The sequence below is a fragment of the Rhinolophus sinicus genome, chromosome 1 (assembly GCF_057876585.1).
Source record: "Rhinolophus sinicus isolate RSI-liver-muscle chromosome 1, RSI-T2T, whole genome shotgun sequence".
NCBI classification, from domain to species: Eukaryota; Metazoa; Chordata; class Mammalia; order Chiroptera; family Rhinolophidae; genus Rhinolophus; species Rhinolophus sinicus.
The window spans coordinates 174,180,359-174,203,791 of NC_142501.1; the positions used below are offsets into that span (position 1 = coordinate 174,180,359).

Sequence of the window (23,433 nt, forward strand, 5' to 3'; positions counted from 1 at the left end):
ATATTTAAAAAAATGGACATCAATAAACAAATTACAACTTACTTATTCACAAAAGATTCATAATAAGAGGTCTTTAAGAATTAGTTCTAATAGAATAAGATTCAATTTGCAAAACCTTAATCTTGTCAGGATCACAGCCACTTCCTGGAGTAAGATACCTATATCTATTTCACTCACACTAGACAAATAAGGAGTTGATAGTTTATAGTTAATGCCTCCCTGGAATTATATTAAAGTTGACTTTCAAATTAGCCCTAGTCCTCTACTAATATGTTTTTAAAAATTGGCTGTAAGATTTGTTTTTAGAAATAAAAATACACTAAAATTAAGTTGAAAATAAAGGTGCCACATGTCCAGCTCATCTAATTTGACTTTTTCATTCTAGAAATGGTTATTGAATACCTACTATGCTCAAGTACTTCTTTACGCAATGTTAAAAAGAAGCTCTGAACATTACTTGTTAGATGGATTATAGCTGCAGCACATAATTGACATTAGATATATTAAATACAGAATTTCACTCACACATACTGTTTTTAATGAGTACAATAGTGTTTTCCAAGTGAACGTATTAAAAATGAAAATTAAAAATAAGCAGTACAGCAAGATATATGTGTAATCTGAACTCTCAGATTCAATTCTGCATGACTAAGCGTTTTAAAACTTATTGCTCACCCACTCAGATTTCTCCATGGAAATATCATGGCAAAAATGATTGTTCATAAACTGAGCAATACATGTGCAAAACCACTTCCCCCATGTGTAGCCTCCAAAGTTTTTGGTGTGTCCAATTAACATGGTAAGTTCTACAATACACTTCAATCACCAACAATTAATATATTTTAATTAATTCTTTCTTATTCATCATTAAATGAAGTTTTTAATTCTTACTCCATAATGATTTTTGAGTCTCTTTTTTAAAAAACTATTATTTGTACTTATACGTAAGGTTTAATTAGGCTACAGAGAGAATATTAGGGGCAAAACAATCACACAAGATCAATCAGTCCATCAGCTAACACTGTCTGAGCACCTACTATGAGCATGGCACCCTAGGGCAGAGATTTCCCTAATTGGTATGCCAAGGTACACTTCTGGACCCAAATTGGTTCCAATACTGAGATATTGACCCCCTCTCTCTCAGGGTGGTGCGGGGATCCCCTGGGATGGAATTCTGCCCTGAGCAATTCTCTTCGTTTACACCTGGCCTTTCCTCAGAGAGCTTCCAAAGTTGGAGAAACAAAATATAAACATTTGAAAAGTTAAATAAAAATCCATGGTTTAAATAACATCAGAAGAATATAAATTATATCATGATGCAGAATATATTTGCCAAATTAGTGCTATAGAGAAAATATTCTATGAGAAGAGAAGAATGAGGTGGCCTCATTCTTGGGATGGTTTCATGGAATAAGTGGAATTTTAGCCTAATCACTGAGACTATGGAGAGGTCAAAAAACAAAAGGGCTTCCAAGCAGCAGGTACAGTGCCACAAAGGCACAAGGGTGGGTAAGATTGTTCAGAGGAACAGTAGCCCACGATGTGTGGGATATGGGTCTCATGTCAGAAAATAGCAGGAAATAACGCTCGGGTGTGATGATGGGGGCTGGGCTCAAGAGATTACACTGTATCCTCTTCATTCACTCAGTCATGTATTTATGTATTCAATATATGTTCACTGAGGTCCTACTATGTGCAAGACAGTATTCTAGGTACTGCAGATACACCAGTAAACAAGGCAGAAATCCCTGCCTTCATGATGTTTACAATCAACTGGAGAACATAGACAATAAGCAGGATAAACATATGAAGTATATAGTCTATTGGTTGGTAAGTGCTGCAGAGAAAACTGAAGAGGAGAAGGAAAGCCCGAGTGAGAGTAGGGATTCACTCTTTTAAACAAGGTGGCCAGGGCCCATCAACTCCAAGTCAAGTTGTTATCCTTCAATCTAGTTGTGGAAGGCACAGCTCACTGGCCCATGTGGGAATCGAGCCGGCGACCCTGTTGCTAAGAGCCCGTGTTCTAACCAACTGAGCCATCCAGCTGCCCCTATTTGCTACCTGAGTGTTTTGAGAGAGTGGCATGGTGTTGCTAGCTGCTGGCCTCACCTCCATTTGAACTTTAGCTGTTGCTTGGACTGTCAGAGAGAGATTGGAGCTGGGCTGATGCTCAGAGGCTCACAAGCATAGACTGTACGGAGACCTCCATCGTGCATAGTGAGGAGATGCTGAAGATTTTGACCAAAGGAGAAACATGCTCTTAAAGTGGTTGTTTAAAAGATGAACCTGGTAGTAATTCATAGAAGGGAATGGAGAAAAGGCCAATTAAAAGGCTTGTGCCATCGTTCAGGTATGAGCTGAACCTCTGTGGTAGCCCAAAAGACAAAAGAAGATACAGATGTTAGATAAATTTTGAAGGAAGAATCGAGAGAACTTGCAGATTAATGGAATGTAGAATACAAAAATAAAAAGTCAAATATGACTGATTTTTCAAGTTCAGATACTAGAAAAGTGGGGAAAAAAATCTACCAGAAAGCACTAAAGCCAGAAAAATATCTAGTTAATCTTCATTTTTCTTTAAGTTGGGGGGTTTAAAGAGGATAAATTATAGAATTGAGAACTATTTATTTATCTTCCTTTATTAGGAGCCTGGATGATGGATTCTTAACAGGTGGAGAGGACCTGAGGGATGAACTAGCGTCCAGGATTTTTAAACTGTGCTCCCCAACTTCCTAGGGGTTTCTCTCAGGATCTAGGGGGGTGCTGCTAGACGAGATGAGGCCCACTGCGCTTCAGTCAGAGCAGCTCTGCTTTGATCTCTTAATGTCAGTTGAAGAGATAAGCTTTATGAAGCAGGTGCCATCATAAAGGCTATTTGGATTTCGTACTGGATATTGTCTTCTGGCTTTAACTATCCCCCAAAACAGAGGTCATAATAGTGATTCATTTTTAAGAGGTCAAAAATGATTTCTCAATTCTAAGGGGGAAAAGAATGTCATATACTAAATATAAGAAAAGAAATAGGTAGTATGTGCCTTTATGAATTTAGAATTCATAAAGGTAAACCTACTTTTCAAATTGTTTGAGAATATAATTCTGTGTAATTTACACTTGCCCCACAATCTCACTTTAAAAATATAAACTATGAGTCACAAAGTCACACACACAACTAATTTTTCTTTCCTATAAAGGAGAATAGCACACAAATTGTGTACATGTGTTGTATTGAATATACATACAATGTAAGAATTTCAAGGTAGTCTGCAGAGGCACATGTTTCTGAACTGCACATGACATGTATCCTTAGCTAGAGTTATTTCAAAGGTAGGGAAGTGTAGTCCATTTTCATATGAAGAAATAGGTTGCCAATTTCTGCTTTAATTCCTGTCTTTGCAAACCAGTGTTTATGTTCTCCTAAATGTAGTGATCCTGGGGAGGGAGGGTATGCCGACCATGTGTCAGGCACAGCATTAGGTGCTATATACATGTTTTGCTTGATTCTCATAATATCTCTGTAAGTTTGCTATTACTGATACTAACTGAACAATTTAAAAAACAAAACATACGACTATGGAAAATTAAATAATTGGGCCAGGGTCATACAATTAGCAAGTGACGAAAACAGAATTCATACGTACATCTATCTAACTCAAATCCATGCCTTTTCTACAACAGGCTGCTGCTGAGATAAAAAACGATGGGAAGTAAAGGGCCCTTTTACAGTCCCTCATTGCTTTGTACATGCACTACAGGGGTGCATAAAAATCAACTGGTCCTCACTAGCTGAGTATATATACAAAAACTACAAATGGTGGACAAAATATTCATAAAAGGTAAATATAGATTAGGTGTGCATTGTGATAGTTTATAGAACACAGACAGATTCCAAGAAATACCCTGCCAGATGAGAGTCTACAACAGAAACTGGCTGCCCAAAGACCAACAAACCGGCTCATCCTCCTGCATTCTTTATCTCTGCTAATAGTGTCAGTAACCTTTCCAGTCTTCCTCTTTCTTACAGTCCCTCTAATGAAACATTATTAAAACAAACCCCTATTGAGTCCACTTACATAATGCTCTACTACCTCACCTGCGTTTTTCCATCCCTAGTGTTCATAGACAAGTTTAAGCCCATGTTAGCTTCTGCCTGGAAACCCTGCAATAGGTCTCCCAAGCTTCAGTCTTTCTCACATCACATCCTTCCTATACATCTTACTAAATAATCTTACTAAATTACTTCTCAGGTCAGGTCACTCCATAATTTCATTTTTTCCGTGATATTTCTATGGCCCGATAACTAATGACTGAGCACCTTAGCCAAGATTCTTCTGGCAGGGAGTACTAAGGCAGCCTTCACAGAGAAGCAACGTCTGAGCCAAGAATGTAGGGTTTTGACGATCGGAGATATGAATGTAGACTATAAAAGCAATGTGCAAAGAGGAAATGGGAAAATGTAATTGACAAATAGAGGACCAGGAATAAAGCTATTTGGCTTGAAAGAAGGGGTCTTATGGAGACACACAGAAGATAAGGAAGAACTGGTTCACTGATGCATTCAGCACTTATATTCTGAGAGCCCATTATAGCTATATGAAACAAGATGCTAGGCATCGCGGTACACACAGACAGGCAAGACTCTCAAAGCTATTATGGCAGAGATGTCGTGTATATGCATAACTATAACATAAGGCAAAGTATGATGTGTTCCATAAAAGTGATACAACATAATAGGAATTCAGAGACGGGAGAGATGATACTCTTCTAGATGTCCTTTTATTGAAATACAGCAATTTAAATGATATAGGATATAAGATAAGTACTTAAAAATAGTCCAGAGTGTTTTGAGAATTCGGAGAAATACAAGATCTTTTCTCACCAGGGTAATAAAATGTCTCTGAAGAAGACAGTTTGGAGACTGGGTTTAAAAAGGAATATAATTTCTACAGATATAGATAGGGAAAATCATTATTTTAGACAAAGGGAAAGATACGATCCAAGTCACAGAGGAGGAAAATGCCGAGTATGTTTGAGAACAATCGAATAATTTGGCTGCAACATATGGCCCGTGAAGAGCAGTAAGGACATAACACGACAAAACCATAAAAATCAAATCTAAACACCTACCTAATGTTCAAGTCTCGTCCCTCTTACAATCTATTCCATTTCTGAACAGCTGTGAATATTAGAAATATGATGGTGTTTACAGTCTACTGGGGAAGACAGACAATTTTACAGGCAACAACAATAAATTGTGATAAATGCTATAGTAATGGAAATGCAAGGTGATTTGCACTCTAGAACAAAGACGGGAAAAGCTCCCTAGATAGGATTCCAAACTAGACCTGAAGGATAATTGAGAGTCAGCCAGGCAAAAGAAATAGGGGTTCTTCAGACTAGGTGACCAGCATATGCAAAGACCTGAAGCCAGAGAGCAAAATTTATTCCAGGGACTGAAAGAAGTCAACTCAAGCTGGAACTTAAAAGAAAAGGATAATAGCAAAAGGATAAAATGAAGAGGTAGGGAGTCGACCTTGAAATGCCTCATAAACCACTTTAAAGGATTTATATTTTTAAAGAATAAAGTTCCTGGCATCACTAGGAAACCATTGAATTTAGAATGGAAGAGTGATCTGATTGTATTCTTATTTTAAAGAATCACTCGAACTGCCCTAGGGGAAAGTTTTGGAGTGGGACAAGATCTGAGAAAATAGACCAGTCTTTGATAGTAGCAGCGGAGGAAGAAAGAAACGGAAATATTCTAGAGAGAGCTGTGGTGAAAACAGGGTCTGGGTCTGGGCGTGAAGTTATTTTTGGAAGTATTTAGTGTAAGTGAAATTATGAGAGGTAGTAAAATCACCCAAAAAATAAGTGATTCTATTTAGCAGAAAATAAAGTCTGGGCATAGAACCCTGAGGAAGACCAACATTTGATTAAAGGATAGAGGAGCTAGCTAAAAGAGAATGACCAAAATACTACAGGAGCAGGGATTCTCAGAAGTCAAGGGAAGAGAGTATTTCAATAGAGAGTGATCAATATTGTCAAGTGACACTCAAAGAAGGAAAGTCCCCATTAGAATTAGCAGCGTGATGGTCCTCAGAATAGTGTTGCAAGAACAGTGCTCAAGAGAATGGTGGAGACTGAAGCCAGATTGTAGTTGGTGGAAGAATAAGTGGAAGGGCATTTATACTGCTTGTCCAAGGAATACGGTGATGAAAGAGAGGAGGAAAAAGGAGCTGTACCTCGAAGAGAAAATAGGATCCAAGGATGGTGTTTGTTTCCAAGATAGTAGAGACTTGAGCACATTTCAATGGAAGGTCTTTCCTATTGGAAGGAACCAGTAGTGAGGTCAAAGTTGAAGTACAGTAGCAAGTGGGGTATTCCAAAGGTCAAAGGGAATGGGATCCAAGACACAATTAGTCTTCAATAGAAGGGACACATTTATTGTAACTGCACGGATGAATGAAAGGGTGAGTGTGGATGCAAGTAGATTTCTAGGTTCAATAGCAGGATGTTTAGTGAGAGCTCTGTTGGATTCTATTTTCTACAAGACGGAGGAAACAAATCACTGGTGAGAGTAAGCATCAGAGATTTTAGAGGAATGAAAAATGGGAGAGCTGACTAGAGCAACACAGTTGGACTGGCAGCTTTGACGGCGAGGCTGAGGCTGGACTCCATGACCTTATCGTGGCCTGGTCTGTACAGTTGTAATTTTTTCAACCATTTTCAGCAGCTTCTGTGTAGCCATGGAAAGACACCATAATTGTAGATTTTACATAAGTATGAATAAACAGCTGAGTGACCATTCAATGTGGTACTAAAAAAAGTTAATTTTAATGGGTTATCCTAGTGGTATATGAAATATAGAGGGAGACCATATTAATTAGGGTACATAATGCTATCTACTGTAAAAAAAAAAAAAAAAAATGTCCTCCAGCCCCAGTATATCTCAGTGACTTAACAAAATAGATTATTTTGCACTCATGTAATTCTCAAAGACAGGCAGAAAGCTGTCTTCCATGTGGTAATTCAGGACCCAGTTTCCTTCTACCTAGTGGCTCTCTTACATCCCACAACTTTGGAGTCTTTTGAGGGATAGTCTGCATGCAGCTGGCAGGCTAGGTAGGACGAGAACCTGGAGGATTGTAGGAGTTTTACTGCACCAGATCTAGAAATAGTACTCATCACGTCCACCATATTCCATTGGCTTGTCTTGTGGCCACACTGAAGCAGTATTGATAAGCATTTGACTGGACTGCTATAGACACTCAGAGTCAAGTTAGGGAGCTTTGTAATAATCTAAACAAATAACAGGTTAACCAAGACAAAAAAAAACAATTAAAAAGAAAAACACATTAATTTTCTGGAAAAAAAAATCAACCGAATTTGGTAATTGCTTAGATCAAGGATGATAAAGAAGCTTCTGTCTAAAGCATTAAAAGAAATTATGAAGTCAAAATCTAGGGTCCGTGCTGCCTACCCAAAGTGTCCTATTTAAGGTTATGATGCCTTCTCCTAACATGTCCCATTTCCCCTTACATGGCTCCATTCTTGTTCATAGCACAGATCACCTTCTTACATCCTTACTTGTTGTTTTCTCTTTACTTACATGTTATTGTCTTTCTCCATCCACTATAATGTAAGCAATTCAGGGGCTGGGGTTTTCACTATATATTCATTGCTCTTTCTTTAGTGCCTAAAACACCGTCTGGCATATGGGGGTGGGGAGTCATTGAACTTTTATTGTTTGAATGACTGAATGTCATAAGATTAACAAGGTCTATTATGAAGTCAAGTGGAAGTTGGAAACACACACGTATTTACTAATTGTGGCTTAGCTGCAGAAAGTAAAGGAAGACAGACATCATGACAGAGATTTGAGGTTGGATATCTGGAGGAACAGCAGACTCAGGGAGAATATTTTGTACATGGAGTAAAAGACAATATTTGGTTTTAGAAATTTCATATTTGATACTTACCTGGCAGGGGAGATACCATGATCACGAATGTGGTTTTCCCAGGGCGAGGCTTATCCATTGCACTCCGGATGTGCTGACCCTGCGATTTCCCCAAATGTGGGAAACTCGACTGCATAATTTGTGGTAGTGGGGGACTGCATTCACTCTCTCCGCTGGGAAAAAAAAAAAGGAAATATCATATTTGAAATGAAAGCAAAATAACCAGGTGGGTGGATATATGCAAGAGGACATTAAATGTAAAACCTGGGTTTAGTCAAACATTCAGAATTGAACAAGTCTCAGGATAAAAAGATGGAACATTATTTAATGGGAAATGAAATTTTTGAGTAGCCAGATTGTATTATCTAAGGGATATTCAAAAATAATTAATGTAGTGGCTTCCTATCAGATAGAATAACAATATCACAACTTAATTCTGTCAAAAATATCCTTATAAGGAAAATTTTTACTGCATTACTTAAATCAATATCAGTGTGCTTATATAAAGTATACCATATACACAAAAGAAACAAAAATTTTTCTTATGGTTCTCCTGTTGAAAAGTGATCAGCATCTCTGCCCTCTTGTGGTGGTTCTGGATAGAAATAGACGTATCCCTCAAAGAGTCCTGAATTAAACTAATCACCCACAAGATGGAAGAACAAATCATCTCTTTATTAATCTTCATCTGTGTCCTTGGGGAACAAAGAAATAACCTTTTTTCTCCATAATCTTTTTCTTCTCATATCCATCCTACGTGCAAAGTAATAGCTAAAACAAGTGGATAATAGCAATACTGAATTCAACAAATACAAATGCTAGGTAGATGACCTGAACTTTTTTCATAATTCAGATTTTCAGTAAATAACCATATAACTGATTTTCAGTTGTTATTCTAAATGTTTACATTTTAAAATTTCATCTAAATTAGCTACTGTAGGGACGGAGTCCCAGACAGTAGTTTCCAAGCTCTCGGCCTCACATGGAAAGGTGCTGACTCAATTATTAGATGGCCATCAGTTGTAACCAGTTGGCCATTAGCCGCTATTGTTTTGTATATAACTGCCATGGCCATGCTAGCAAGCATGGATTGCAGATGGTGTGAATCCTACTTCCTGTGTCTCGACCAGCCGCCACCGCCATCAAGAATATAGTGGTTTGAACCCCCTACCTGTGGCTCCGTTGGTGTTCCTTTTCGGCCTCACCATATCCTGTATTCACCTGCCGGAGCGGGAGCTCAGTCCCGGCATTACAGCTACTATGAAATTTAATAGGAAATAAGTAAAAATATTAATATCATAGCTATATGTAAAAATACTTAGAAGTACTGAAGATAATGTCCAAGATCCACACCAATTGATAAATAGGTTTCTAATAAATAAATGCTAATGTTCCAGTTAGTTCTTCACTTCATAGAATAGTTAGTCTGATATTGAGCTAATGTTTTCTCTTATCTGTCATACCAAAAGGTAACGTAGACAATGCCCCCAACACAACCTTGATCAAAATCAATTATCCAATCCATCACAGAACACCAAAAAAGTACATTTATATGATATTTTTATTGTCACATTTTTCCAATTTTTCTTCATAAAATATTGATTGAAATTACAGTAAAATACTCTACATGGCCCTATATTTTTCAATTCCCATTAAAATAATATGGGACATAGTGTACTATATTTGAAAAAAGAATTCACATAAGATCAGTTTGAGAGTAGTTGTGGAGGCTTATTGTTACATAAAACTTCTATGTCAACTCAGGAGAATTTTAGAAAATTCTGAACATTTTAGCAGGTATCAAAAAACCTGAAGAGTTTCTCTGTATATAACCAAAATATAAACAGCAACTTTCCCCTAAGTACTCCTTAGAATACACTACAATAAAATGAGCATGAATAATTTAGTTATCTAATGTGATTTACTAGAATTCAAGATAGAAAATAAGGTAAAACTAAAACAGTCCTTAGCTTACAAAAAGTTCATTTCCAGAGCTCATTTACAAGTCACTTATTTTGAACACATGGTGTATTATTCCTAAGGGAGAAAAGAAAGGTATATACATAATGCTTGGTTTTTAGGCTAGCTCACTTTGAATATTGTTAAAATATTTTATTAAAACTTTCAAAATCGATTATTTTTACATTAAATATATTTTTGTACAAAGCAAAAATACAGTAAGGTGAAAGAGCATAAAATGTTAAATATTTTTAGAATATTGGTATCTTTTTAAAATAGATTTTTGTGTCATTATCAAGAACGTGGAGTCTAAAAGCCAGGGCTCAAGTTTGTCATTTGTCAGCCATGTTACCCTAAACAAATTATTGAATGTCTCTGTTTAATTTTCCTCGTCCATAAAATGGAAATAGTAATAGGACATTCTTCATGGTATTGCTGAAAGGATTCATGTTTTAGCATTAAATGCAAAACACTTAGAACAGTTCCTCATTCACAATAGGTTCAAAATACATAGTGTTACAGTGTTATCCTATACAAAGTTCTGCTAAATATAATGCAAGAATTAATAAAAGGTAGATGCAAGAGTACAAAATATGGTAAAAAGCTAACATTTTATCTTTCAAGCCAATTCTTTAAGGTCTTTATTGAAAGAGATGTACAAATGAAAATACATGCATTAACCACTCTAATACTTAGCAATTTTGTACAATCTTGTGAAAATTTGCAATACAAAGTTAAAAAATATTTTAAAACAAAGTTAGAGCTATAAATTTATTCTGAAGAAAAAAAACTTGTAAATCTGCAATAAAATCATCTCACCATGTCTTCAGAGTCAAAATGGTTCTTCTGATTATGCATTAGAATATATTTTATCTTAAATATCTCTAGAGCTTTAAGAACTCAAGGAAGTTTCAACAATATTTTTAAAAGATCATATCCAAAGGCAAGTTGAAAAGCAGTGAGGCAAGCCTGTTTATAGAAAATCTGCCAAACTAATACTAAAATCAGTCTTTTAATGCTAGAAAAAAAAGTATTTTCTGTCCAAAAAAGGAAAAAAAAAGGAATGCTAATATTCAAGAGATTTTCATTTTCTTAAGGTTTTATTCACTAGAAATGTATTCATTTTTCAAATTAAAATAGAAACAGAAAATGAGATAGAGTCTGTCTCTTTAGGCAAGGGAAGAAAACATTAACTTCCCCTCTCTGTTGTGACTCCCTGCTGTCTTTTACAAAGCCAGGTGGCGGCGCTGTGGTATCATTTGTCAAGATTTCTCTTTAAATTCTCAGTCTCTAAACTATGGCGTTTTGTGAAGTCTCAAGCTATCTTTTGAAACAGAAATTATTTTAAACGTACTTTAGTTTTCTCTTTACTGGTAGGTAAGCCCTTTACTGGCGTTATTTAGTCCTTGGGGTTATTTTAATGTTTACTCTGTTTACAAAGATGTATCTAAAAACCTATAAATATAGGTGACTTACAGTGTACTTTCTGAAAGATAGAAAGTGGTAGTATTTTGTGTCGTTGCTTTTTCTTAGCTCATCAATATAAAAATAAAAAGAAACGGGTATATTTTGTCCATAGTATTTCAAGATATGCATATTTTATATATAAAGTCTTTCACCTCCTAACTCCAAGCCACTTACCAATCCTCAAGGGAAAAAAAAAAACGGCTTTTCTCATCCAAACTTAATTTTATTTATTCATTTTATTTTCAGTTACAGTTGACCTTAAGTATTATTTAACATTAGTTGCAGGTGTACAACATAGTGGTGAGATATTTATATAATTTATGAAGTGATCCCCAGATTAGTCTAGTACCCACCTGACACCATACGAAGTTATTAAAATATTAGTGACTATATTCCCTATGCTGTACTTTACATCCCTTTGACTATTTTGTAACTACCAATTTTTACTTCTTAATTCCTTCACCTTTTCATTCAGTTCTCCTATGCCCCTCCAGTCCAGCAACCATCAGTTTGACCTCTGAAAGTAAATTCAATTTTAATCCCAATTCTCTCCTAACCCTTTCAGCTCTTTATGAGTATGTTTGTTCATCCTGAAAGTGATGTTATGAGGTTAGTTTGGTGATGCATACACATTCCTGCCTCTAATTATCCAGAACTGACCCTCTTACATATTCTGTTGATATTGTTAAAACACCTTCTTAGAAGTCAGGGTTTCATCTGACTTACACTCCAAAGATGAAAACTGAGTTAGCTGATGCAAAATTATTAATTGGGCCATTTTCTTCCCCATCTTCACTGCTATCGGTATCCTTTTACCTTTGGCCCACCCAGAAGAAGATTCACGGTCGGTAACTGTCATGCAGGGTCTCAGCTCCCACTCCCCACACAAGTACGCAGGATATGGTGAGGCCAAAAAGGAACACCAACAGAGCCATGAATAGGGGGTTCATACCACGATATTCTCACTGGCAGCTGGTAGAGACACAAAAGCAAACATCTGCCAGTACCCCAACAGGGGGTCTTCCTGCACCCCAGTCTCACTGGCGGCCAGGTGAGGCACAGGAAGTAGGATCCACGCGAATTGCAATCCGCCATCCACTCTTGCTAACCCCACTTGCTAGCCACAATCCGCCGTGCACTTCTCTGCCAACCAACAAACAACCCCTTGCTAACTGCAATCTGCGCTTGCTAGTGTAGCCACGGCAGTTATATTAGTGACTAATAGCTAACCGGTAATAGCTGATGGCCACCCAGCCACACTGGATGACCATCTGATTACAGCTGATGGCCATCTAATAACCGAGCCAGCACCTTTCCACGTGAGACCAAGAGCCTGGAAACTGCTCTCTGGGACTCTGTCCCCACAGTAACCTTACCACATCCCTTTCATTCCACCTTTCATTCTGAATAAAAGTGAACATCGGGACAACATAAAACTATGCAAACATTGGAACTCCACGTCCAAGTAGACATGTTGCAGGTGACAAAAGAAGCCCAAGAAGGAAGACACATCAGTAAAAGGCAGTCAGAAATTGTAGTCTATATACAAAGGAGCTTGTGGCCCAGGAAGCAGCCTCAGCATAACCATAGTACCTTGATGATTAAGCAAGGGAAGGGGAGAAAATGTATGACAGTTTACGAGTGCCGCAGCTGAAGGGACCACCTGTTCCTGTACACAGCCACGTCTACCACTCCAGTGAGGCCCTTCAAAGCAGCGAACTTCAGATTTCATAGATTTACCCATCTCTTCTAGGTACATTGTGAAGCGAGGTATATGCAATTAAGCTGCAGTCCTCTGTAATTACTGTTTTAACCTATTTTTTCCCAATGGAAACTATGTTCTTTCCAAATAAAATTTTATATTGATTCGTAGTATGTCCATCAAAGCAGTATTTTAAACATAAATTTACTTTATAGCTTAAAATTTATGAAGTTTATTTATTTAAAGGAAATAAATGATGAAAGTGGATGACTGTTCTAGACTAAAGACAGCATTCAACTTACTTTGGTGTTTTGATGGGTCCACATACAAAAGTAGTCAGTAAGTCCTCACTTAACATCATCGATAGGTTCTTGGAAACTGTAACTTTAAGTGAAATGTCATAACAAAACCAGTTTTCCCACAGACTACTTGATATAAACAAGAGATATGTTCCTATGGTATAATTTTGGCCCCAAAATATCACCAACGTTCTAAATAGAGACCCAAAGCACTCCTAATATTAAACATGTTGAAATAAATGTGAGCTCTACATACTGTAATACAGGGTCTCAGCTCCCGCTCCCCACACAGGAACACAGGATGTAGTGAGGCCAAAAATGAACACCAGCGAAGCCATGGATAGGGGGTTCATACCACTTTACTGTCGATGGCAGCTGGGTTGGAGACACAGGGAGCAGGCTCCACATGATGCGCAACCCACCATCCGCTTCTTTGCCAGCCCCCTAGTGTAGCCACAGCAGTTATATTAGTGGCTAATGGCTAACCGGTAGCAGCTGATGGCCAACTAGTCACAGCGGATGGCCATCTGATTACAGCTGATGACCATCTAATAACTGAGCCAGCACCTTTCCACATGAGGCCGATTCTGGAAACTGCTCTCTGGGACTCTGGCCCCAGACATACATTTAATAAAGATGAATAGAAACTAGTAAAATAATTATGTTCCAACCCATTGAATACACTTCAGGGTCACAGGTGGCCGGAGTCTCTCCCGGTAGTTCTGGGTACAAGGCAGGCCCACCCTGGACAGGACGCCCTTCTATCACAGGGCCACTCACACCCACACCCACACTGGCTCAGACTGGGACAATCTAGATGTGCCATTCACCTCACATGCACATCTTTGGGATGTGGGAAGAAACCAAGGTCACCGAAGAAAACCCCCACAGACATGGGGAGAACAAGCAAAAGCTAGACAGTGGCGCCAGCCAGGAATCAATTTTTTTTTCATCAACATTGTAATCAACTGATGTATTCAAGTAACTGTTGTATAAGAAAGTGTCTATACCACAGAATTTGAGGGAAGCCATTCCTAACCTGCTTTGATGATGCCTTACTTCCCTAGGAGACAAAGGGGGAAAAATTACGCTTGGAGTAATTAGATTCTAATAATGAAGATAAAGATTGATCTATAACATACTTTAAAAGCCATTGTTCTAGAACTATGCCCTGACCCTTTATTTATTTATTTATTTATTTATTTATTTATTTATTTATTTATTTATTTATTTATTTTATTTTTTTTGCCTAATTCCATTTTGTTAGGCAACTTCCAAAAATCCTACATGTGGAGTTGGTAATAAGTAAGAAAGATTATTTTCCAATTTGCTTCGATGGGAATTGAAATCATCATTGATAGTTGTCTGTAATTTAACACGCCTTTTCTGTTTCGATTATCCTACTTTTAATTGTCTTCTAAAATTATAATAGTGAGATGTACTTAAAAATAAATAATTTGAGAGAACATCTTCCAAAGTTCCACAATGCTATGTAGTACTTCTATGAACAAGACACATAATTCAGAAATATTTTTTCTAATGAGCACTGAGATGAAGCTGAACATGGAGGCTTCAAAAACTGCAAGGATGTAGGATAAAAGATGAAATACGATGAACACTTTCTCTTCTCGGCATGCTTTCCTCATCAAGTTTTCACGTCTTGGCCTCTTCTCTCTAGCTTTTAAAATAAAAAATGGAGACTGAGGTTAGAAGATGGGGTGTGCCAAGAATCATGACTTTTGTCAGGGGCCATTTCTGGGTTATCATCCTAAATAATGTGGAATTCTTTTTAAAAGATAAAGACTTTTTTTTCTCATTTGCAGCCCTCCCAAAAAAGATATGATTTACCTGATTGCAGATTTTCTTTAGGGAGACTGTGAATAAGATGACAGAATATAATTTGTTTCCATCGTAAATGCTTTTCCAAACTATAAAATCAAGCTCCTAGCAGAAATTCTATCAGTCCCTAATCCCAAGCATAAATGATAGGTTCCTTTTTAGATGGCAGTGATACGTCTGTGGAGTTTTATTTCCAGGGAGACAGGGCAGGATTTGCTGCTATGCAGACTGAATAATGTTGGAAGCCAACATCATGTCACATTTTGTGTGCACTTTCCAAAGATTAATCCAAGCGTTACAAATGGGACACAGACTGCCATTGTCCCAGGGACACTTTAATAACCCACACCTACAATATTCAACCTGTTGTTTGCATAGGGACAACTTTGGGACACAAAAACCCACCAGAACGACTTGGGGAAAGAAGCCATGGAGAGGCAGAGACCCAGGCGCCAGGGCACCTCTACATTTCATCTTTCATGGCAAATGAGTCTGTTTGGAGTTTATTTATGCTTGAGGATGGGGGTCGTGCAGCTTGCTTTCTTCAAAGCTACTCAGCGAACATGTCTTAAGTCTGCTGTGAGCTAACTCGGTTAGTTTCTTCCTCATGTTGCATTTTCAGCAGGCTTGCAAACTTGCAGATAATTTTTGTTTTGTTTTGCATAATGTAGCTCAAATTAAATAACATGGCCACATGCCCTCAAAATTCACATCGTGCCTGGCCAGTGTCTTGTTTTTCTCCCCACCCCCCTCCTTGCCTTACAGTTCCTGGCATCTGTTGTTATACTAGGACATTCTTTGAGAATGGAAGACTCAGGAGCAAGCTAAAGGATGAGAAGCTTGTGAGAGGATGGGAACCACTAACAATTTTCACATTCCCCAATTCACCATATTTAAATACTCCCATAAAATTATTATTATTATACTCTATTTACCTTAGAAAACAAACTCTGACGGCCCAGTAAATCAGAATTGATAACTGAGTTCCATATTGAGTTCAAAATATCAGTAACATTTTTCATATAAGAAGATATTTTTAGTACAGAGGTACAGATATTAAGAACATAATGAACAGAATCATAAATAGTTCTGATATATTTAGTCCTAGATAGTTTGAACAGTATCATAAAACTAATAACATTTCTTATAATACACTATTATCTTGGTATATATTTGCATGTCTGCAACAGAAGGAAAAATTCAAAAACAAGTAAAATGTCTTAAGAAAAATGCTTTGGGGAAACCATAATAAGGCTAAATGATTTATGGAAGCATCATGAAGGAAAAGATTTTGTGTGTGTGTATAATACATATAATACTATCAAAAGGAATCATATACAATTACTTAATTTACACTTTAATGACAAATTTCCATATGTGAAAAATTACAAGAGACAGAAAAGATAAATTGAAAGCCAAAAGCGTACATTTCCTACCATTTTTTTTTTTTTTTTTTTGCCCCTACCATTTAAACTTAAACTTTGGTACTTATTTAAATAAGTATCAATAAATCCATAATAATATAACATTTCAAATTTACTTTCAGTGTTTGGTATAATTTTTAAAAAATTAAAATTATTATATTTCCTTAGTATAATATTTTTATTTTTATTAACATTCTTATAACTAAGAGAGTATGTATAGGCTTCTTCTTGACTTCAGTTCCTTGCAGTTGTAGTTCTGAGACCCCTGTTCTCTTGCTGGCTGTCATGCAGGGTGTCATACAGGGTCTCTGATCACACTCCGCACATAAGAACGCAGGACACGGTGAGGCCAAAAAGGAACACACACGGAGCCATAGGTAGGGGGGTCATACCATTACAGTCTCAGTAGCGGCTGGGTTGGAGACACAGGAAGCAGGAGCCACACTATCCACAACCTGCTGTCCACTTCTCTCAGCCAACCAACCTCACTTGCTAGCTGCAATCCACCATGTTAACTGCAATCCGCACTTGCTAGCTCAGCCACCATCTTCTTGCTAGCCCCCATTTGCTGCTAGCATAGCCACGGCAGTTATATTAGTGGCCAATGGCTCACTGGTTACAGCTGACGGCCAACTAGCCACAGCTGATCCAATCACAGTTGATGGCCTTTTACTACCCGAGTGAGCACCTTTCCAGTTGAGGGCCAGAGCCTGGAAACTGCACTCCTGGCTGTCCCCACACTGGCTATTTATTGGTCAGGACTGCTAACACCTCCCCACAGCTTCTTTACACTTGGCTGTTTTAGGCTTCGAATCTCTCTGACTTCTGGAAGGTCCTAGTCCCTTTTAAGGGCTCACCTGATTCAGTCAGGTCCAACTAAATTATCTGACATCAAACGTAACTGATTAGCAACCTAATCATAGGAGTGGTATCTCATCATATTCACAGGTCCTGCCTACATTCAAGGGGAAAGGATTATATAGAACTCAAACACCAGCACGTGGGAATTTCAAGGGCCACCTAAGAATTCTGCCTACCACATGGCTAATTACAGGTAGTGAGAGGTTGTGACGGACATAAAGTAGGAGACAGGGAACGGAGGAGGAGCCTGTCCAGACAGAGGGTCAGAGCAGACCTCCCAGGAGCAGTAATATGTGATCTGAGACTTGTAGGGCAAAGAAGGAGACTTCACGGGAATGCATCTCAAAAGAGCATTGTGTTGTTCTTCATATTCAATGTATTATTAATAATTATGAACATAGTAATTATTAATAATATTATATTGTTGCAATTCCACTTACATGTCAAAATACATACTGATTTTCATAACAAAAAAATTGCTACTTCTAATGCCTATTTTTAAATAGAACTCGTTTTTCTAGAAGCTCAAATTTAGTTCCTCTAGGACAGAGAACTTGTGACGTGTTTTGAGCTGCAACCTGCCTTTCCTGGAGGCCCTGCAGAGAAATGGCTCAAGAGCTGTTTGATAGGAGGTGCTGAGGAGGTTTGCCCGTGGAAAGATGCAAAGAAAGTTCCTTACAGACTAACAATTATAATTTCATCATGGTGTTGACTGTATAAAAACTATGCATGCATAAATTCAAAAAGCATTTGGGGCAGGATATTTTTGAAATACGAATTTATGTTCTGCTTTCTTCAGTTTTCTCTCCTTCCCTACTACAAGGGAAGAGTTCCTTTATGGTTCTTTGTCTGGGATATTTTGCAAAGTGGAAAACAGCTGGCAGGTGCTTTTCCTACCATTGGTACAAATTTAAAGTTATCAGAGAGATACTGTTAGGAGTTCTGCAGAGGCAGAGATGCCAGAGAGTTACTCTGAGAGCATTAAGAAGGAAGAAAGACAAAAATTTCCCCCAAAATATAAAAAGGAGGGAAGGGGTCCATGGGTTGAGGAGAGAGAGCTATCAGTGAAAGGGAACCCCCAGAGGAAGCTCTGAAACATGGCACTGCAGTCTCTCCACATAATCTTACTTCCAAAACATGAAGAGAAGGAGCAAAGCCTTTGGACGTCAAAGGGACCTTCCCCTCAGCCTGTGACAAGAGTGTCTCATTAGAAAACCAGTGTGGACCCATGACCCCAGAAACCTTCTGAACACAGTGGCTGTGTTTAAGGACCCAGGGCCTTGGCACAAACTCTGTTGGAGGGTTCGTGTGGGGGAAATAGAGGAGAACCTCACCAATGACTGTGATTAAATTCCCAGAGTCAACTTTAAATCACATGTGAGCTTTTAGACTAAGCATTGTGCACATGTTGAGTACTTATGTATCAGGTGCATCAGGAAACTAACAAATTCTGTCCTCATTAAGCCACGTTTAGGAAGGAGAAATGCTCTTAGTAAATTATCGACAACATAGTTTAAGTTTTGGCAGTTTAAATGGTTTGAAGCATATCTATACCTTAGAGGTTCCAGTCTTCTTCTACTGTCTGAGATGCTCCCTCCCACCCTCAGAATGGAAGTGGTGCAGAAGAAAGAGAGTTGGGCCGCTTAACCAGAGTCCTGGGTTTACTCATGTGGCAATCTTTTATTAAGTGCTATTTAATATCCAAGCGTGTTGGGCTTACAACGACAACACCACTTCCTGCCTTTTATCACAAAGTGAAGACAGGTGCGTGTGTGTGCGTGTGTGTGTGGGGGGGTGGGGGAGAAGCAGATTACAGGCGTTGTGCAGTGATGACTCACCAAGATTCAGAAGTCTGAAAGCAAGAGTTCAAAGCTCAGCTCTTCCACTGCTTAGCTGTCTGATCTCCGGTAAACTGTTTGGTGATCCTCAGTCTCAGTTATCTCACTTGTTAAAGTTTCTACTATTGATAGACTCTATTAATGATTCCTAAGTCACGGTGGTGTTGTAGCTAAGAAGCAAAGGTTATGAAATTTCATTATGATAAGTCTTGGCAATGCAATGTCTTAAATACGATGGTATTATGTTTGTGGGTCCACATCGATTCCTTTAGTCAACACGTGTTTGTTGAAGACCTACTAGAGCTGAGTGATAAAAGGCATGTAAAGTCTCCAAGAATGCCTGCTTTGTAAAATGAGAGGTTTGGAATAGCTGATCCCTAAAGTCGTTAAATTTAGTCATGAGCTCATGGGGAAACTGTACAGAAACCAGCCCACTGCTCTTTCCAAAAAAACATTTAGATTACATCCACATAGACATATTTGGAGTGGAGGAGAGAATAGACACAAAAGAACAGAAAGTATTAAATTGAGCCAGGCAATTATTTATTTTTAAAATAAAGTTTTTGGAAGCTAGCTAATACTAAAATTTTGAATAATTGGATCACTTCACAGTTCCAGTAGTCAAATAAAGACTATGTGGTTATGTGATACATTTAATCAATAAAAGTAACCAGTCAGCATGATTTGAGTAGAAGTGGTATCTCAAGTATACTCATTTACTCTTTATGGAAAAAAAAGCTTAATTTAAAATCTAATTGAATTCAGTCAACCAATTTCTAATCTAATTGCTATGTTTTGCTTTTGTTTCAACAGAAAAATATTTGAAAAAATTCATAGGAGTCTGTTTTCTCAAGAGGTTTCTATAAACCTGGCTGTAATAATTTTCAGTGAGACACTAAGGAAATCTTATTTTAATCATCAGTCAAATAAATGGCAACATTATTGGCTCTAGAAATTTTGTCAAACCATTTCAAAAAGCTAAATTTTTCTTAAGTTTTGCCTTTTTTAAAAAAATAAAAGCACTGATGTTTGGGTGAATATGAAGAGCGTGTGTTAGTCTGATACCTGGCATGCCAAATTCCGGTGTTATTTTATAGGCTAAAGAAAACACCTCTGTAGAAAAGAAGGAAGAAGTAGAAAACTCCTGTAACCATAGCAAGGCAAGATTTCTAGCATTGTTAAGATATATGATATGACCATTGCTGTGATGTAGTGTAACAGCAATGATCCTGTGTAAACTGGGAGGCCCTGTGCATTGCTCCTTCTGAACCTACGGCTTTCACTGACATTTACAAAGAGGATAAGAACCTAATATGACCCTTTGCATGCAGCCACTGCCATATAGCTGGAAAGTGTGACAATGCCCGATATGCACTTGCAAATCTCATTAAACTTAGGATCAAATAATTTGGAAGCATCCAGTTAGACATACTATACAACATTAAGGGAAAAAAAAACAAAAACAGTATTAGTTTATGTTGCATCAGAAAGATAAAAATAAAATACTGCTTTTGTACTCTTCAATGTGTATTTGTATGGTATAAAAAATTTGGGTTTTGTTTAAGTAAAACAACCCTGTTGAACTTTCCAGATAACATTTAAATGAGTATTGTGAATTCCCAGCCATTTCCATTAGTAAATAAATTTTTTGTGTTATTTGTAGATATTTATGCAAATATTCATAAATAGTAACATGGATACATCTGGAAGAAACTCAAAAGATGTAGTTATATAAGTTATTTTATAGTTATTCCTAATTTGTGGAAATTATCCTCCCATATTATTGTTAAAATATGTATTTGACCAATATTTTGAATAATTGAATCATCTCAAAAATCATTTTCTCCACTTCTTTTAAGCTGTGGTTATAAAGACCAAAGTTAAATGGATTGTGGTAATTCACTGGTTGACTGGTTATCTAAGCATAAAATATCTGGGGGGTTGCTGAATGAATTCAGTAATACCACTAATTATTTTCCCAAGAGTTAATAGATAATGTCATTAGCACAATTATATAAATGATGCTTGATACATTTAGTAAACTCTATCTAATTTTATTGAAAATAATCAATTGTTTGCTGGTCACATTTCTATTTTTTTCTAGGTTTATTATTCAGCTAGTAACATTCTATTTTTCAGTAAGCCTAACTATATACAAATATGAGTTATACAAACTTTTATATAAAAGCAAACAATACACCTAATTAATATAGAATGGTTTTCTAAATCAATCAAACAAACTAGATAATTACCAAATTTCTAGTTAATTTTGCTTTTCCAACTGTTTTGGTTTTAAAAAATAAAAGGTTTCTCTTAGAGACTTGGATAAAAATTGAATTTATTATTCGAATATCTATAGGTGATAAGTTTGTGTATATGTAAACTTAAACTGCACTTTTTCCTTATTTTTTGTTCTTTTATTTTCAGTTCCAAGTTCTAATTCAGTGACATAGTCCTGAAAGATTTGCCACATAAAGTACAATATGTGAGTAAACAGAGATATTTTAAATAAAACATAACACTTTTATTAAATATTTCTAATTTATGAAAATAGAAATACTGAAATGTAATATAAAATAATTAACTCCTCTTTCTATCTAGACTTTCCATTAATAATATAGTGACTTCTAACAATAGTTTTACAATACTTACAACAGCATTTCTTTCAACTTTATAAATAAGTAAACAGTTAAAGCACTGTACTTCCTCACATCATTTTTAATGGATAGCTAAGGACCATGTATCATTGAATATCTTAGATATGTTGATGCCATAACAGCAGTGAAGCAGAAACAAATTAATTTATAATTATAGGGGAAATTTGGTTAAACTAACAAATATATAAATGCATACAGACACATCTTAGGTTAAATTACCGTCATGGGCTTCAATCCAGGTTCAAAATCTCATCAAATGCCTACTTCATAATTAAATTTTATTGTATATATTTCTCTAAAATCATATATTTAAAATATATTGCGTATCTGTCCCCTTCTTAAGTGTTTTGATGTCTTTCTGGAGAGAGAAAATCCGGCTTGTGGGCCTGAATCTTTCTGGCTGCTGCACAGTAGCTGTTTCAGACCTGCGTGCTTGTGTTTCCGATTCCTGGGAAGTTCTCTTTGCCACAGGGCGTGCCCTGAAACACATCAAAAGAACCAAGTTCTACAAAAGAAAAAAGAAACTCCAGTAGGCTTGAACATACAAAGAGAGGGAGAAAGAGATGAGAAAGAGGCCAGGCAGAGTGCTGAATACAAAATGAGTTCAGTCAACCCCAGGAGCTCTTCATCACTTACATTTATCTTATTCTGGGAGAGGGGCGTCAAAACCAGCCCTGACATAAACCACCCACTGCCATTGACTTTGACTCTATGTGTGAGAGTGAGTGTGTGTGAGTGTGTGTGTGTGTGTGTGTGTGTGTGATGTGTATTGTACATAAAAAGGAGCAGATTTCATGAGGTATCACTGTTACCTCACAAGAATTAAAAAGGAAACATTTAAAAACACAAATTACCAAAGTCTCAAGCAAATAAATTTAGCGTGGTTTTCACTTAACTACTTTATAGCATTTATATCAAGTCTTCTAATTGTGCATTGCTTTAACATCTTCACTGCAGTATTTATAATGTACCTTCTGTACTTGCTATCATAAAGTATGTGAGATTTTCCATTTCTACTTGCAATATTTTATACATGTTTAGTATTTCAGGATCAAAACTCATGGTTAAAATCTCTGCAACAAGATGGACTCTATATGATAAATAAAAAACAATTAAAATGCAAATGTCAAAAAAAATGAAGGAACAAGGGAAATATTTTCTGATCTATGCTAATTCCATCTTTGCAATTAATGTGCCCAAATTCTGACTCTCTGTGTTCCTTAAAAGTATTTCCAATTGAAAAATCCCTTCCAACAAATTTTACTGTACCACTGGGTCTTGAATATCTGCAGATTTTCTAGAGATAGAAAGTGTAATGTCAAGTCTGACATCATTGCAGTCCTGCAGTGGAATGGCCTTTAAATATTGGTGGTTTGGAGGTAAGTAAATTAACAGTGAATGAAAAGAGATGAACTTGGAAAAAGAGCGACAG

At 37.0% G+C, this 23,433-nt stretch overlaps 1 protein-coding gene and 1 non-coding gene across 3 annotated transcripts in view; both read left to right on the forward strand.

Moving 5' to 3' along the window:
- GRID2 (glutamate ionotropic receptor delta type subunit 2) overlaps positions 1 to 23,433 on the forward strand; it is a 1,331,224-nt gene that overhangs the window by 1,297,148 nt on the left and 10,643 nt on the right. The window contains exon 16 of one of the 2 annotated variants that reach the window (XM_074323476.2): positions 21,772 to 21,829. The exons of the other annotated variant lie outside the window; for it this stretch is intronic. Within the exon in view, the coding sequence (XP_074179577.2) occupies positions 21,772 to 21,792 (21 nt within the window). The 3' untranslated portion in view covers positions 21,793 to 21,829. The remainder of the gene's footprint in view (positions 1 to 21,771; positions 21,830 to 23,433) is intronic. 2 annotated transcript variants of the gene reach the window in all.
- On the forward strand, positions 7,969 to 8,129 carry LOC141570287 (U1 spliceosomal RNA). Its single transcript, XR_012494292.1, has one exon. It is a non-coding gene; the product is annotated as a U1 spliceosomal RNA (small nuclear RNA).